We start from the raw sequence: 14,270 nt of genomic DNA, 5'->3' as shown, positions 1-14,270 counted from the left end.
TATAAAATAAGAAAAAAGAACACACAGAAATTAGAGCAGCTAAATTTGAAAGAAATAAAAAGATCTGAACATTCAAAACTTTATGCACATCACCTTGTAACTTTAGAATGAAACATTTCATTTTTCAAACTAATGTCGATAGTCCAGGATTTTGTTTTTTTCTTGTAAATCTTGAGAAAACAATCCATTAAATAAAATAATGTTTGCTTTCTTATATTTTGTCTGTGGATTGCCCTATTTAAAAGGGTAAAAATGATGCATTGGCTTCAAATAAGTTGAAATTTACTATCCAAAAGGTTAGCTGTTAAAGAGTAAAGTATGATAAAGACTGAATTTTTTATTTATCACTCCAGAAAAATTTCTCTGCCAAAAATGTAAAGCTTTAAGAAATCATGTTGTAATGATATGTATATTTAAAATTAATCAGTGTTCTTACATGTCTTTTCTTTAAAATTAAAAAGATTCTACAGAATTTTGTAGTGCTAACATTTCTCATGAAGGTCATGCCTCAGTAGTGCTAGGGGTCATGTATTCCACATGAAATGCCTCTAATAATCCTGAAGCTGGTTAAATTATCTGGTTTTCTTTGCTTTTCCTTTTTTCCTTTCCAAGCTGGCATATGAGCATCGATTAAATGAATTATAAGGTTCATGTTTGATTGATTTTTTACTTCTTTAATTTAGACAGTAAAGCTTTCTATCACATTTGAAGTTAAGAATTATGATTGAGATAATAGAGGTATGATTCTACTGGAAGTTAAAAAGGAAAAAGTTGCCTTGCAAATGTCAAGGCACCTTGTGATCCAAGATGATTAAAACTAAACTGTTTGCTATATGAATCCCAAGGTGCTGCTATATCTCAGCGTCCATGACATTTAGCCAGTGACTTTTCATAGCTTGTTAATAATGTATAGCAATCCCAGTGTAAATTTGCAGTGCCAGATCTGGCCTGCTACAGTAGAGCAGTTAACTAGATTTATTTTGGGCAGAAAATGCAGATTTTAAAAAAAATAAAAATTCATTACTAATGTCAAAAGAGATTGCACATTTACAAGACTATTTTAGCTAAGGCAGTTGCTCAGGAGATGTGCTTTTCACATTCATCTATTATTCTGCCCAACATCCTAATTATCTAATCTAGAGATATTAGCAAAACATTACAAGAGTCACTGATGTTAGCACTCACAAAGAAAAACTGATGCCCCCAAGACATTTCATAATGTGGACTGGTCCACAAACTTCATTGATTTTACTGGGTTGACTAAGTCACATAGGCAGGTAAAGGTTAGAGCATAAACATCCTCTTCTAAGTACAATTGCTGTTAATCATTGCTCCAGATAAACCTAATAAACTTTTGTGTTGTAGAAACCATGTTTTTTTTCTGAACCTCATATTTCACTGATACACAAATTATTCATAAGCTGTAAAAGGTCACAAGGCAGATGAAGAAGGAGAGGGAGCGAGAAGGAAAAGGGTACAGGTAAAAAAATTGGACTCAAATGATGAGATACAAAACAGGCTCAAAGAGTAGTGAGTTACAAGAGGATATAAATCAGTGTTGTAGAGAAAAATGTGGCTGATGTTTTGATTCTTGTAGTTCTTCTCTGAGGCTGAAAGTTTACTAACAAAAAAAAAAATAAAAATTAATGTTATTGTAGCCAGTATTGTCATAGATCAAAATCCTTCATTTAATTCTCTCTTTTCAGTCTTTTGTTCAGCTATTGCATTGGCATATGCTCAAATTAAGATAATTACTTCTTATAATGATTGATATAAATGCACAACACAAAAGAGATTATATTTGCACCACATTATGTCAGCATCTTATATGATATAAGAAATCTGCAGGGAATGACAGAAAAGAAAGGTCTTTGTCAACATCCCTAAAACCAGTCATAAATAAACTGAATGCATTATTCTTATAGCAAATGAGCACTCCTTTTTTTGCTGCCTTTCGTATCAAACTATTGATCTTATGTTGATCCTTCTAAGTTTAAAAGCTCAGACTGCACAGTGCATTATGTTATCAGATAAGCTCTAGGAGTTATTTGCTGATAAACCTAGATATGCATTTACTTATAAAGACATAAATTGTTTTCTATTAGATGGTAATCAACATACAAGATTTGCAGTGATCATACTTTCATATGAAAGCTATCTAAAAGTGTCTGTTTTTCGTTTGCAGAATGCTCATATCCAAAACACCACTTAGAAATATGTTCTGAAGTACATCAGTTGTTTACTTATATTTATAGCACAAGAACTGTATTCCATACCTACTTAAACTTTCTAATATCTGTTATATTTAAATTCTACTGTTTCTGTCCTTTCTAATGTTCTAGAAGAAATGACAGAAGGGAAGTAAGAATTTGGAGTTTGGCAGAACAAAAATGCAGTTTTTTTATTGAAAAGGAGTAGATATGAAGGAAGGTGAGAGTGAACAAGAAGCTAAGAAATTATTGAAGTGCTTGTTGCATCTTAAGGAGTGTTAACTTCATTAAAACTTTTAATAAAGAGTAAAGTTTATTACAATTTTTGGGAAATTTGTGAAAGCTGCTGATAGTAAGCTATTGTTTTAGCTTACTTCTAGTTGTTTCATAATTGCTCAGAATAATTTAGTTAACAGCAAGGTTGTCTTTGCAGTCATGAAGAATTTTTTACATCCCATCATTCTTTTTGAACAGGAGCAAACTGAATACTGTGGTATTCCAGTTTTTGCCAAAAAAATATCACAACAGTATGTTAAATACTTCCAATATTTTAGAACATTTTATAAGTTGAATGATTGTCTGACATGGGAAAAAGGGCACCTTTTATTGATATATGTAGGACTTGATATTCTGGATATCTAAGTGCCTTCATGGGTTTAAGTCTTCCATCTAAATTTCAATTTGAAGGCAAAGTCCTATTTGTAAAACTTTTCTGTTTCTGGTAGTACCGCAATCACTGTATATGGTATTATGAATTTAATAAATATTTAGAAATCTTGCAATACAAAATAGTTTATTTTGCCAAACATTTATATGTACACACACACATATATATTTTTCTTTACTGTCTCAGTGTCTATAGAGTTAGGCACGTAGTTATGTAGTTTATATCTCTGAAGTCTCAAAGCTTTGTAGAGCCTTGAGTCTCTGAAGTCTCAAGATTTTCTGAGTAGGAAATTACACAGAGTTCATCCAGGCTGTAACCTGCAATATCTAGCTGATTCCATACTATTGATTCACTCCATGGGAGTTATAGCAACCTGCTCCCTAATCATTCTTACTCCAAATAGTTATGACCACAGGAGCTCAGTAAACTACTCTAGTCTTTACTGGTGTCTACTCCTCAGCAAGTATACACACCACATATCAAAATGTGCCAAATCAAAGCAGCCAACAGCAGAGTTCTTAAAAAGACCTTTTTTCAATATTTGAATTTTACAGACACATTAGATACATATAGGGGTAACTGTTCTGTCCAGATATTTTATATTATTGTATATTTCTTCCAGTTTATTCTGTAAATGCTTTTTTATTGTTAAGATAAAATAGGTATCATTACGCCAAAACATAAAATTGAATTTAAATTTAATTTAAACTGGCACAGTATTCCTGTGTGACTAGTTGCCTTTTTCTGCTAGAAGAATATTCTTTCCATCCTTTGCATACCTGGGAAAATTTGCTGTCTTCAATTTTTATTTTTTTTTTTTTTTTTCTTAATATGCTCTGTACACAGTGTGTAGACAAAGTTTATGAAGAAAACTGTTAAAGATTTCAGTGTGCAGAATCATCCTCTGATTCCTTATTCCATCAAGCATAGAATAATGCTAGGGTGATTAATGTTGGATATGTGAAGTTGTGTTATATATATAAATATATATAAATTTATATAAATAAGATCAAAGGACCAAACTCTATCTTGTCAGTGAATTTTTTTTAATGTTTTTCAACCAAAAAAACAGGCAGGCTTATGGCTCCCCCATTAAGGTGTATTTTCCATGTTTTTTCTCTCATATATTATGACTAGACATTTGAAAAATATCCAGTGTGTGCTTCAGTTTGTACATTTTCCAAGCAGTGTGCCATAGCTGTCATCTGTAGTTGATGCAGACTGGGACAAATCTATTCTCTTGTTATAGTCTTTGTAGATTCCAAATTGTCATTACCCAGAGTGTATTCCATACAAAATGAAACATAGTCTAATAGTCAAAAGCAAAAATAAGACAAAATATAATTCCTGATACATAATGTAATGATCCCTCAGTATGTGTCTCACATGTGTTTCATGGTCCATCCTCCTCTTTTGCTTCACAGCCAGGAAAGTTAAGGTAGGCACTGCAGGAATTTCATTCTCATTATATATGTTGTATTCACTCAATGTAGCACTTTGAGAAGCAAGTGACATAACTACCAGGATTTACTGAAAGGTAGCTTGGTAATGTACTCATCTCCCTCTAAAGTGGGGCACAAACCTTTGTGCTTTTCACTAGACTCAAGACACCATACAAGATGTGCACCACCCAGTCACTAAAAGGAGTTTTTGAAAACTTTGTCTCATATGAAATATATCCATGTACAACACAACTCAAAAGAGTAAATGTTATCAATACCATTATGGGACGCTGCTTTTTGAAACATATTTGCATATATCCATAAAGCTCTGTGTATATACGCAAAGACGTGTTTCAATAATGAGATTAGTAGTATTTTTGAACTTCATGAAATGTTTTGTAAGGCTTATAAGCTACATGTTGAAATCATATAGAACTACTTTGATACCAATTATCACATATAATTTACAACCACAAAAATACCAAAGAGTTTTTTTTAAGACAACTAATATTTTATACGTAGAATAATAATTAAAGATTGGGCCCCAAAGATTAGATTTTATGCTGTAGTTTGCATTTGATAATGCACATTTTTCAGCAAACAGTTTTTTTAAACAAAGACTGCAGTTACTTAGCTAAATTATTTTAGTAGACAATCTCCCAAGAGTACATAAAGAAAGGTTTGTATTCACCTTGATAGAACCAGTACACTCTAATTGAGACTGTTATGCTTGATTATGGTCCAGATGTGAAATTTCTGGAGGATTTTACCATCATAAATCCCTTGAAAGATCAGCATGTATCACAATATGAAACTTGGAAGTGTTCCAGTAAAATACTCCTTGAAACAAAGTAATATATGATGTCTTGTTAATGCACATACTTTAGACACATTGTTTCCACACAAGGTCTATTTTATATGATATTTATGCATAGCATAACACTTTGGAATGTTGTTTTCTTTAGGTGTCTTGCTGGATTTTCTGGACAATTTTGTGAAATTGAAGTTAATGAGTGTAATTCATCACCTTGTCTGCATGGCTCAACTTGTGCTGATCATATCAATGGATACACTTGTAAATGTCAACAAGGTAACTGCCATATGACAGAAAAATGTTAAACAACAACAGTTTTGAATTATCAGTGTTTCTAGAGAGAAAATTGGTAGGTCATATCAAGCTCTTTTGTTGTATATGAAATAAAAGGTACACAAATTCTATCTCTTTGTCAGGCCTTTTGAATGAAATCTAAAGAGAATTAACTAGTCTAGTAAGCATATGAGAAAGGCTTTAAAATAAAACCAGCTCACTGAGGAGATGGAAGTATTATTTAGAGCAAAGTTTATTGTTTAGGATCTTTAATAATGTAACTTACTGACCAAGAAGTCAAATAGGCACTGTTTAACAGCAAATTTCACTACTTATAGAATGAGTTTGCCTGAAAAGAAATTCTGAATACTTTAACATTTTTATTATTATCTTTATTGTTGGTGTTGTAAGACATACCTATGCTTATTCTGATGGCTGAGATTAAAATAAATATTTTTAAACATTATAAAAAGAATGAAAAAAAGGAACTTTCTTGAAAAGTGGGAACTGTTTTCTAATTCTATCAGAGATCAACTAAAACAGGTCTAGTGGCTTACAAAAATAAGAGATTTACTATTTATGCAAAAGCAAAGGTCATAACCAGTCTGCATTGTCATGCAATCACAAATTTAATCTATTCAGGACTACTTACAATCATCTGTCATGTCTACTAATAAGAAGCCTTTTCTCAACATAAGTAGGATTTCTAATCCATATACATGTTTCATTCTGTTCCATAAGTTATTCTTAAATTAAGAAATATATGAGTACCTGCCTCCTGAAGCTTTAATTTTTCAGTTTAAATCTATTTACTATTTTACTGAATTGTAAATTGCTGAATAATTTCTGTGATAGTACTGACACAAGGTTTCTTACTGGTTATTAAAAAATTATTTAGATATATTTTGGATGATAAATATTCTGTTAACCCATGCTATCTCCATATATCTGACCTACTTTTTGACAAAATATGTTCACATTGCTGGTTTGAATTTACAAGAAAAACATGTTAGCAAACTCATCTGAAGTCAAGTGGCTGTACATATACTACACTTTCCTAGAGTCTTTCTAATTATTCTTGTTCTACATTTAAAAGAAAGCAAATATTGAATTGAATATTAATATTTTTTGATTTTTTTTTTCCATTCTGAATGTAATTCCTAATGCAGTTTACAAAACTATATGTAAGAGATGATATTCAAAAAGTATGGAAGATACTGAAGTACATACATGCATGCATATAATGAGTCAATTTGGCAGTTTATTAATTTGTTTAATTGATAATAAGGAATGATTTTCTAACATATAAGACTTAGATCTAAGTATCTTTGGCTTAATAACGGTTAATTATGTGTAGGACTATGTTGATAACAGCTTAATATTTTTTTAGCAACATTTTAATGTCAAAGAGATACTTGATAATCAGAAAAAACAATACAGTTCTGATGTATGAACCAATGAGTGAAATTTTTTTGCACTTTTTCATACAGAATTCATGATAATAAAGATCTTTCTGATCTTAAAAAATCTGAGTCATGACCTAACTTATCTATAACCATGGACCTAACTTATCTATAACTAACTACATATCCACCTGGTACTGCATATGGCCAGAGCCCTCTCCACCAATACTAGCGATTTAAAGATTTAAAAATGTATTTCTTAGTCATTAAAGTGTTTCACACAGAATGCATTGCCAAGTCCATTTTTTTCTTTATTTTTAAACTTATTAAAATAATACATCAAAGATATTTTAATATAGACATTGAAAAATTGCTCACTAGTCAATGACTATGATTGCTGTCTCTATGCAACATCGAAAATCTTGGTATAAGTAGAAGAAACTTCTCTGGGGCCTTGGAACTCACTCCTACAGCTAACATTTTTAAACACCTTCCAACCCAAGCATAATCTGCCTTTTTTTTTTTTGTATTCCTTCTAATAATATCATAAGTTAGTAGGGGTGAAAGATATGTAAATTACTTTTCCACCAGGTAAAAACACAGAAAAAGAACCACATGCATTAAACATATATATAATTTTTACATCTCTTGTTTTTTTTTTGTAATTAACATGGTATTTTTAAATGTTATTTGAATCTCTAAAACAGCTGAAGAGATGAGAAGGTTACAGCTCTGAAATGGGGTGAATTTGGAGTGGCAGGGGAAACTTTGAGAGGAATAACTTTTCAAAGTAGCACAACTGAAGAAAGGGATTAGAAGAAAAAAAAAATATCATCCAGAGAGAAAGTAGAAATACCTAGGGAAAAAAAATCTGCTTTTTTTTTGCAGGCTTTGACTGTTCACATATAATAGATCTTATATTTCTCTTCTAAACTTCACCTATAGAAATATGAAGCTGAGATTGGGGATTTTTTGGTCTATAAAGGCAACAATGGGAAAGAACTGGGCAGATACTCTGATATACCCCTCAACAGATTCCCTGTTGTAATTTAATGAAATGGAAAAGGGACAGTACCAAGACTGAAATAGGAACAAGGCAGATGATTGCAGCTTTCCGAAAACCTCTAGAGAACAAAGTGAAGCATGTGGTGACAGCATGTGATACCAGGAAAGGGAATGGGTTTAGCTCTGACAAATTCATTCTGTAATGGATCATGAATTTTGTCAGCTATTGTCCTAGAAGCAGTATTGTCCCCATACCCTTAGAATAATGGATGCATGTTCAGGTTCTGTGGCTGCAGCTTCAGGCTGTTCAGGTGCAGAAGCAGCATGGAGAGATGTAAACTGTGTTCTAACAACACCTCAGACAGCTCGAAAGCAACAACAGCAGCTGTTGGAACTAATAGCAGGCTCATGGATGTGAAGTCTTCAGCTGGGCAGGCTGCTTTTCTACCAGGGCAGCTAAAGCAAGACTGGAATGTAACAAGTGAATCCATTTGATGCATACTCTGAGGTGAAGTCTGAACAGTGGCAGCTAGATTTGTAACAGCCAAGGACTGCTATGGGGCTGTTGGGTTTTCTTGGTTAGTTTGTTTAGAAATAGTAAAATGAAGAAAAATCAAATCTGCAATGGGTGTTGGGAATAACATGGCAGAAAGTCTGGTGTTCTTCAATAACTAGCCATATTTTACTTAATCCCATGTTTGTATTTACCAAGCAAATGGACTGATTCCATTTCAATTTAGTCTACAAGGAGCAAGTTCAAGGCAGGCTTAAATTATATGAACTTAAACACAGCTTCAAGATGTGTATTGAGCCTGTAATTTATAGTGTACTTACTTGTAAAGGAGATTTTTGTAAGACATGCATGACAATAAAATTTCCAGTAATCTGACTAATGAACTTTGAGAAGACAGAATCTCATGGTGTTCAAACACAAAGCTGTATTTGCTCACAAATTGTCCTCCTCATTGATCTGGTAGAATAACCTCAGAGTTCCTCTTTTTTAACTTTTTCCTTTATTTTTTTCTACTCTGAGAAACCACAGCCCAAAAAATTAATTAATCCCATAGAATATATCTCTATATATGTGAAAATGGATGATAGCTACCCATACCTTTGTTCCATTGACACGCAGTAAATAGATGTAGATTTTAATGAGTCTTGCTTTGAGTTTTGCCCTGCTTTTTTTTCTGACAGGATGGGAAGGCCTCCATTGTGAACTGGATGTTGATGAGTGCATATCCAACCCCTGCATAAACGGTATCTGTGTTCAGAAGGAGCCCAGCTTTGGTTATTCCTGTTTTTGCAAGCCAGGATTTGTGGTGAGATGCTGAAATTATTTCTTATCTTTCCTTTTACCTGGATATTCAACATTGCACAGAAAATACACCTTTTTCTTTTCAGGTTTGTTCAGGTTTGTTGAGATACTTCTTGAATGAAATGGAATCACAGAAGTGACATGATTAGTTCAAGGAATTTGCCAGGAATTTCTCCCTGTCCCTGTGACTCTTTGTCTACAATTTTGTAAAATCTGTATTTTACAAGGGCTTGCTAGGTAAAAATGTATCTTAACAATGCAAATGATCTGACTAAATTTACTGACAAACTATTCTGAGAAGGAAAAAACCTATCTCATAAAAATTAATATCATTTTTGAAAGGTGGTTTTTACAGAGTAGAATGGGTAACTGATACTTCCCATAGACCATGGTAACTGCTGTTTTTTTGTCTTCTAAAGCAGATTGGCTTTCAAAACAGTGTCAAGTGATGACGAAGGATATATCACTTGAGGGTCACAGCCTTTTTATATGGAAAACAGTCAGATCCTTATAGTAAAATAATCTCATTTTTTCATTAAGTATTTGTGCTTCTCTTACGTGAACAACTGTAATGGAGATCAGTTGCACAATTTTTTTACCATTTATGTTTCACCAAAATAAAGTCTTCTGAATGCCAAATAAAACCAGAAGAGACAATAATTAAAGTCTGTTTAGAGAAATTATTTTTTAAATTAGTGCAAAATGTATTGGTACAAGTCAGTGTTGTGTGACACTGTAGAGACCAGAAGTACAAATAAATAAAAAAAATGTGTTAAAAGGAGATAGATTCATTGTAATTCAAATTAATGTTCTGAATATTGCCCTGGCCCAGGAAGTCTTTGAATTACTTATTGCCAAACGTTGGAATGGTACATTTGGTGAGTTAGAGATGCTAGCTCTGCTTCTGTTCTTCCTGTTTTCTTCCCAAAGTATGAATTAATAGCTCGCTGATGATGGAGCTAGATAGATATTTGACCCATGGGGGCAGTTTTTCTATTAGTACATAGCTTGAGTATTAATTGTACAGTATGTTGCAGAAAAAGCAAGCCCTTGCAGAAGGAAAAGTAACAAGCCTTTGAAGCAGCTGAAATTTAAGATGTATCATCTTTGCTTTTTATTCCATTATTCATTTTTCCATCTTCAGTCCCTCCAATTCCACTATGCTTTCAGAAGGAGTATAAAAGTAAGAAAACACTGTGGGGGAACCACCAGAGAAACATTTATGACATACCTATCTTCAATGTCAAAGATAAGAAGTTATGGTCTAAAAACCTCAAGAGGTTAGGCCCCAGTGGGTTCTGGTTCCTAACCATGAGTAGGTGTGGAGTGGAAAAAAAGGAACTCATTGAGAAATAAGTATTCAAGGAACTCCAGCTACAGTGTGTATGTAAATCTTCTGTAATCTATGTCTGTACTGCTATCCAAAGTATGGATCATAAAGTATGGATTGCAAAATCTCTCATAAATTTTGAGAAGAAAAGCATAGTCAGTAGTATATGAAATAAATGTTTACTTTTTAAGTGGAACCATCTATAGACATATACTAAATTTTAAATACAAATCTGCACAAACTAAATAATTCCATCCCACTGCATGGAAACTGTTAAGGCATTTACAGGCACTTTCTGTGCTATCAAATTTATCTATGACTACTTAATGTACCCTTCATGCACACTGGAGGTTATCCACATCTGCTTTGTTTCTATGAGTCATAAAATTGTAATCAAATGTTCTTTGCCATTAAATGTAGTAGTCATAAAAATGTACTAATCTGTCACAGGAAAGTCAGAATGAAACATAAGTTTTATAGGATTAAGAATGATTATGAGCTTGCTCAAACTGATCATTTCTTCTATGCGCAGAATTAGAAAAAAACAAGGAGGAAATGCATTGAAACTGACATTAATTGGCCTGTTGTTCCTTTGTACTTTGGAATACCGATCAGTGAGTGATTTTATAAGATGCCATGAATTTACCAGATTGCCAAAACAAATTAAGAAGTTGATTGAAACAAGCATGAATGTATATAAATCACTCAAAATCCATGAATTGAACCTCTTCTGTTTTAAACCTTGAATAATTTAAACTACTTGTAAAAAAAGTAATTTCAGTTTTTATGTGTACTTTTCTTCCTCTCTCTCTCTCTCTCTCTCTCTCTCTCTCTCTCGTCCATACTATTGTTTCATAATATCATAAATTAATATAATTCAGAGATAAATGTAAGTTGTCACAAGTTCTGTGTGAAAAGTTATCCAGGTGGACATGAAATACTATTTAAGCATTTGTCTGAAGGAAAGTGTGTAATGAACGCATGATCCTTGAGCTCTAGAGAAGGCTTGGATTTTTTTACATGTGCCCCAGTTGCAGAAGATTCAGTCAGAAATTATATCATGATGATATGTTGTCAGAGATATATGCCTTCAGGGATGACAGTGTGTGTATTTTAAATAGATATCCAAATATATATTATCCTTCTAGGATAGCTGCTAGCTGTCTATCTTCACATAGCCTATTCGTTCATTGAAACAGAAGTGAAAATAAAATGAACCCAGGCCTTACTTCAGCATATATTTATTTCACACATCAAGAATGAATTTAATTCACATAATTATTCCTTGCCTTTTTACAGACCACTGAATATGAACATTTTAACTTTATTACTAGGGAGGATTTTTCAGATTTCCCATGGATTGTTACTCTTGATAAAAAATAGGAAATGAATGCCTGGTCCAATTTGATACTGCCACTATATTCTTCTGTTTCTAAGCATTATCTGTGAATGCAAGATATTAACAGGGAGCTGTGTGCAGATTAGGTAACAACAAACAACAAACAATGGGCTGCACTGTATAAAAGGAAAGAACATTATCTTGCAAGTCAGAGCAAGCCATAGGTTTTTTGACAGCTAAGTCCACTGTAAAAAGGCTTTTGTGAAACTACATACTAAGTGAAGATTATTATTATTTTAACCAGTTTTTATTATTGGCAACAATATTGTTGCCAATTAATAGTTGGCAATTACAAATCTGTAGGGAAATTATTTTTATTGATAATCAGATTAATAATGCTACTTGGTTAAAATTTAAAATATACAATTATACTACTAAATTAGTTAAGGAATATTTTTCACATGATATTTCCTTCTGAAAGTATAAACAGCTTAATATAAGCAAACAATATTTTAGAATTATAAACAAGTAATAATTGTAACCAACATCACTATGAAATGTAAATTGCCTTAAAAAAATGGCTTTTTTTGGAAAATTTTCTTTCAGGGACGAAGCTGTGAGCTTAATTACAATGATTGTCTTATACACTCCTGCTCCACTGGGTTTCTTTGTGTTGATGGAATAAACAATATCACCTGTTTACCTACTACGCCCCAAAGTAAGAACATTCTCACTGAAGTGGCTGAAGTGTTTCCTTCTGAAATTTTAGACAATGACCTTCCATCAGCACTGGCTGTGTCTATGGAACTTTGGTCTAAACATGTTTCTCCTGATTTTCATAAAGGAGAGCTATCCCAAGGTGAGTAGAAAGAGCTTCTGAAAAATGAATATACCAAACTTCTTTCCTTGTTAATGCTTCTAAAATGGTAAGAATATTGGAAATATATTAATGTTAATTATTAAGATTTTTTTTTCATTAATTCCCTTCTATATTTTTTATTTACTTCAACATCCTTTTGTAATTGCATATATATCTAACTGTAAAATTACTCTTTTCTCTTACAAGATTTTTTCCCAGCATCTTTCTTGTCCAGTAAGGAAAACTCCACTTTCTCTTAGCTGGGTTTTAAGTTTTCCAGAGTGTACAATTTCATATGCCACATATTGTGTTCAGTAATCTCTGATTCTAATGCCAATCTTCCCTTCTTCCTTGGCTAGTCAGCAGGAGAGAAAGATAATTTGCCTTACTCCATGGGGATTTTGATTCTCTTTTCCTAGTTCACATGTTTTCTGAGTGTTTCTTTTTCTGTGCATCTAGATGTTTTTTGTATTGGACAAATCTCTCAAAGTCTCTACCATTCTAATTGTTTGTAGTGATGTTTTTGGGAAGCCAAAAATTGCCTATCTTGTTATTTTAAAAACATTTGCAAAAGGTGAAAAGTAACAAAAGTGCAACATTTTATTGGGAAGATTGTACCTTCATTGTGGCCTCTTCATTTTACTAAAAACAGTATTATACAAGTAGTGTGTATCAGGCATTTTCTTTAGACATAGTTTCAGAATTTTTCCTTATATACATCTTCAAAGTGATTACTTGTATAAAAAATAAGCTGAGTCCTGTTTTGTTGTTTTGGTGGGGGTCTTTTTTGTTTGTTTTTGTTTTGGAGGGTTTTTTGTTTGGTTGATTGGGGTTTTTTTGTTTGGGTTTTTTGTTTTTTTGTTGTTTAGTTTTTTTTTAAATTTGAATAAATGAGTTTTAGGGAATGTTGGTTTTTGGTATACAGAATTCTGTTGAGATTGATTGATTGACTGAACAGCTTGTTCTGCCTCTTCTTCCATATTTTGATTGATATTTTCTGACTATTTTCCTTCAAAGACTGTCTCTTTATAATCATAATTTTCATCACTTATATTCTTTAAAGAGACAAATATAAACTTGACAAAATTATTAGATACTGGTGAATAGCTGACAGCAGAGGAAATTCAACTAATACTGGAGACAAAACTGCATGATCCAGACATGGAAATCTGTCCATGAAGTGAAGTCAGGGTACTTTCAGAAACATTCAGCTGAGTAATGTATCTCAAGAATTACTTTTCACTGACATAGTTAATAGTAGCTTGGAGTTCAAAACACATCTATTCATAAAGGTAGGTGAGACTCTTAAAATATTTTTAAAACAATCTGATCAAGTGCTCGTATGCATATCTTCTTCCTACAAAAACTTCAGGAACAGAATTACTAAGGGATATGCTGGAAAGTTGTCATTGTTTGAATCCCCTAATAATGAGATATCCTACTTGGTTTTATTGGCACAAGTCACATCTGTGAAAACATAAATTTGTAAAATTTAAATGATAAACCATTTATTTTTACATACCTGTTATCCTGCTTCAAGTCCTGGCTTATACAAGTATGTTAGCAATACTGTACTGAAACAAATGACTGCTGTGCATGGTAAGGACTCATGA

The 14,270-nt window shown here is 32.5% G+C and overlaps 1 protein-coding gene across 1 annotated transcript in view; it reads left to right on the top strand.

Annotated features, from left to right (window-relative positions):
- The window catches only part of EYS (EGF-like photoreceptor maintenance factor), a 454,013-nt gene that overhangs the window by 110,681 nt on the left and 329,062 nt on the right, over window positions 1–14,270 (top strand). The window contains exons 10-12 of the mRNA XM_023922426.2: window positions 5,285–5,409; window positions 9,009–9,133; window positions 12,405–12,657. Coding sequence (XP_023778194.2) covers window positions 5,285–5,409; window positions 9,009–9,133; window positions 12,405–12,657 — 503 coding nt within the window. The remainder of the gene's footprint in view (window positions 1–5,284; window positions 5,410–9,008; window positions 9,134–12,404; window positions 12,658–14,270) is intronic.

The sequence above is a fragment of the Cyanistes caeruleus genome, chromosome 2 (assembly GCF_971803275.1).
Source record: "Cyanistes caeruleus chromosome 2, bCyaCae1.hap1.1, whole genome shotgun sequence".
Classification (NCBI taxonomy): Eukaryota; Metazoa; Chordata; class Aves; order Passeriformes; family Paridae; genus Cyanistes; species Cyanistes caeruleus.
The sequence above is the reverse complement of the archived record's forward strand: the minus strand, read 5'-3'. Positions and strand labels throughout refer to the sequence as shown.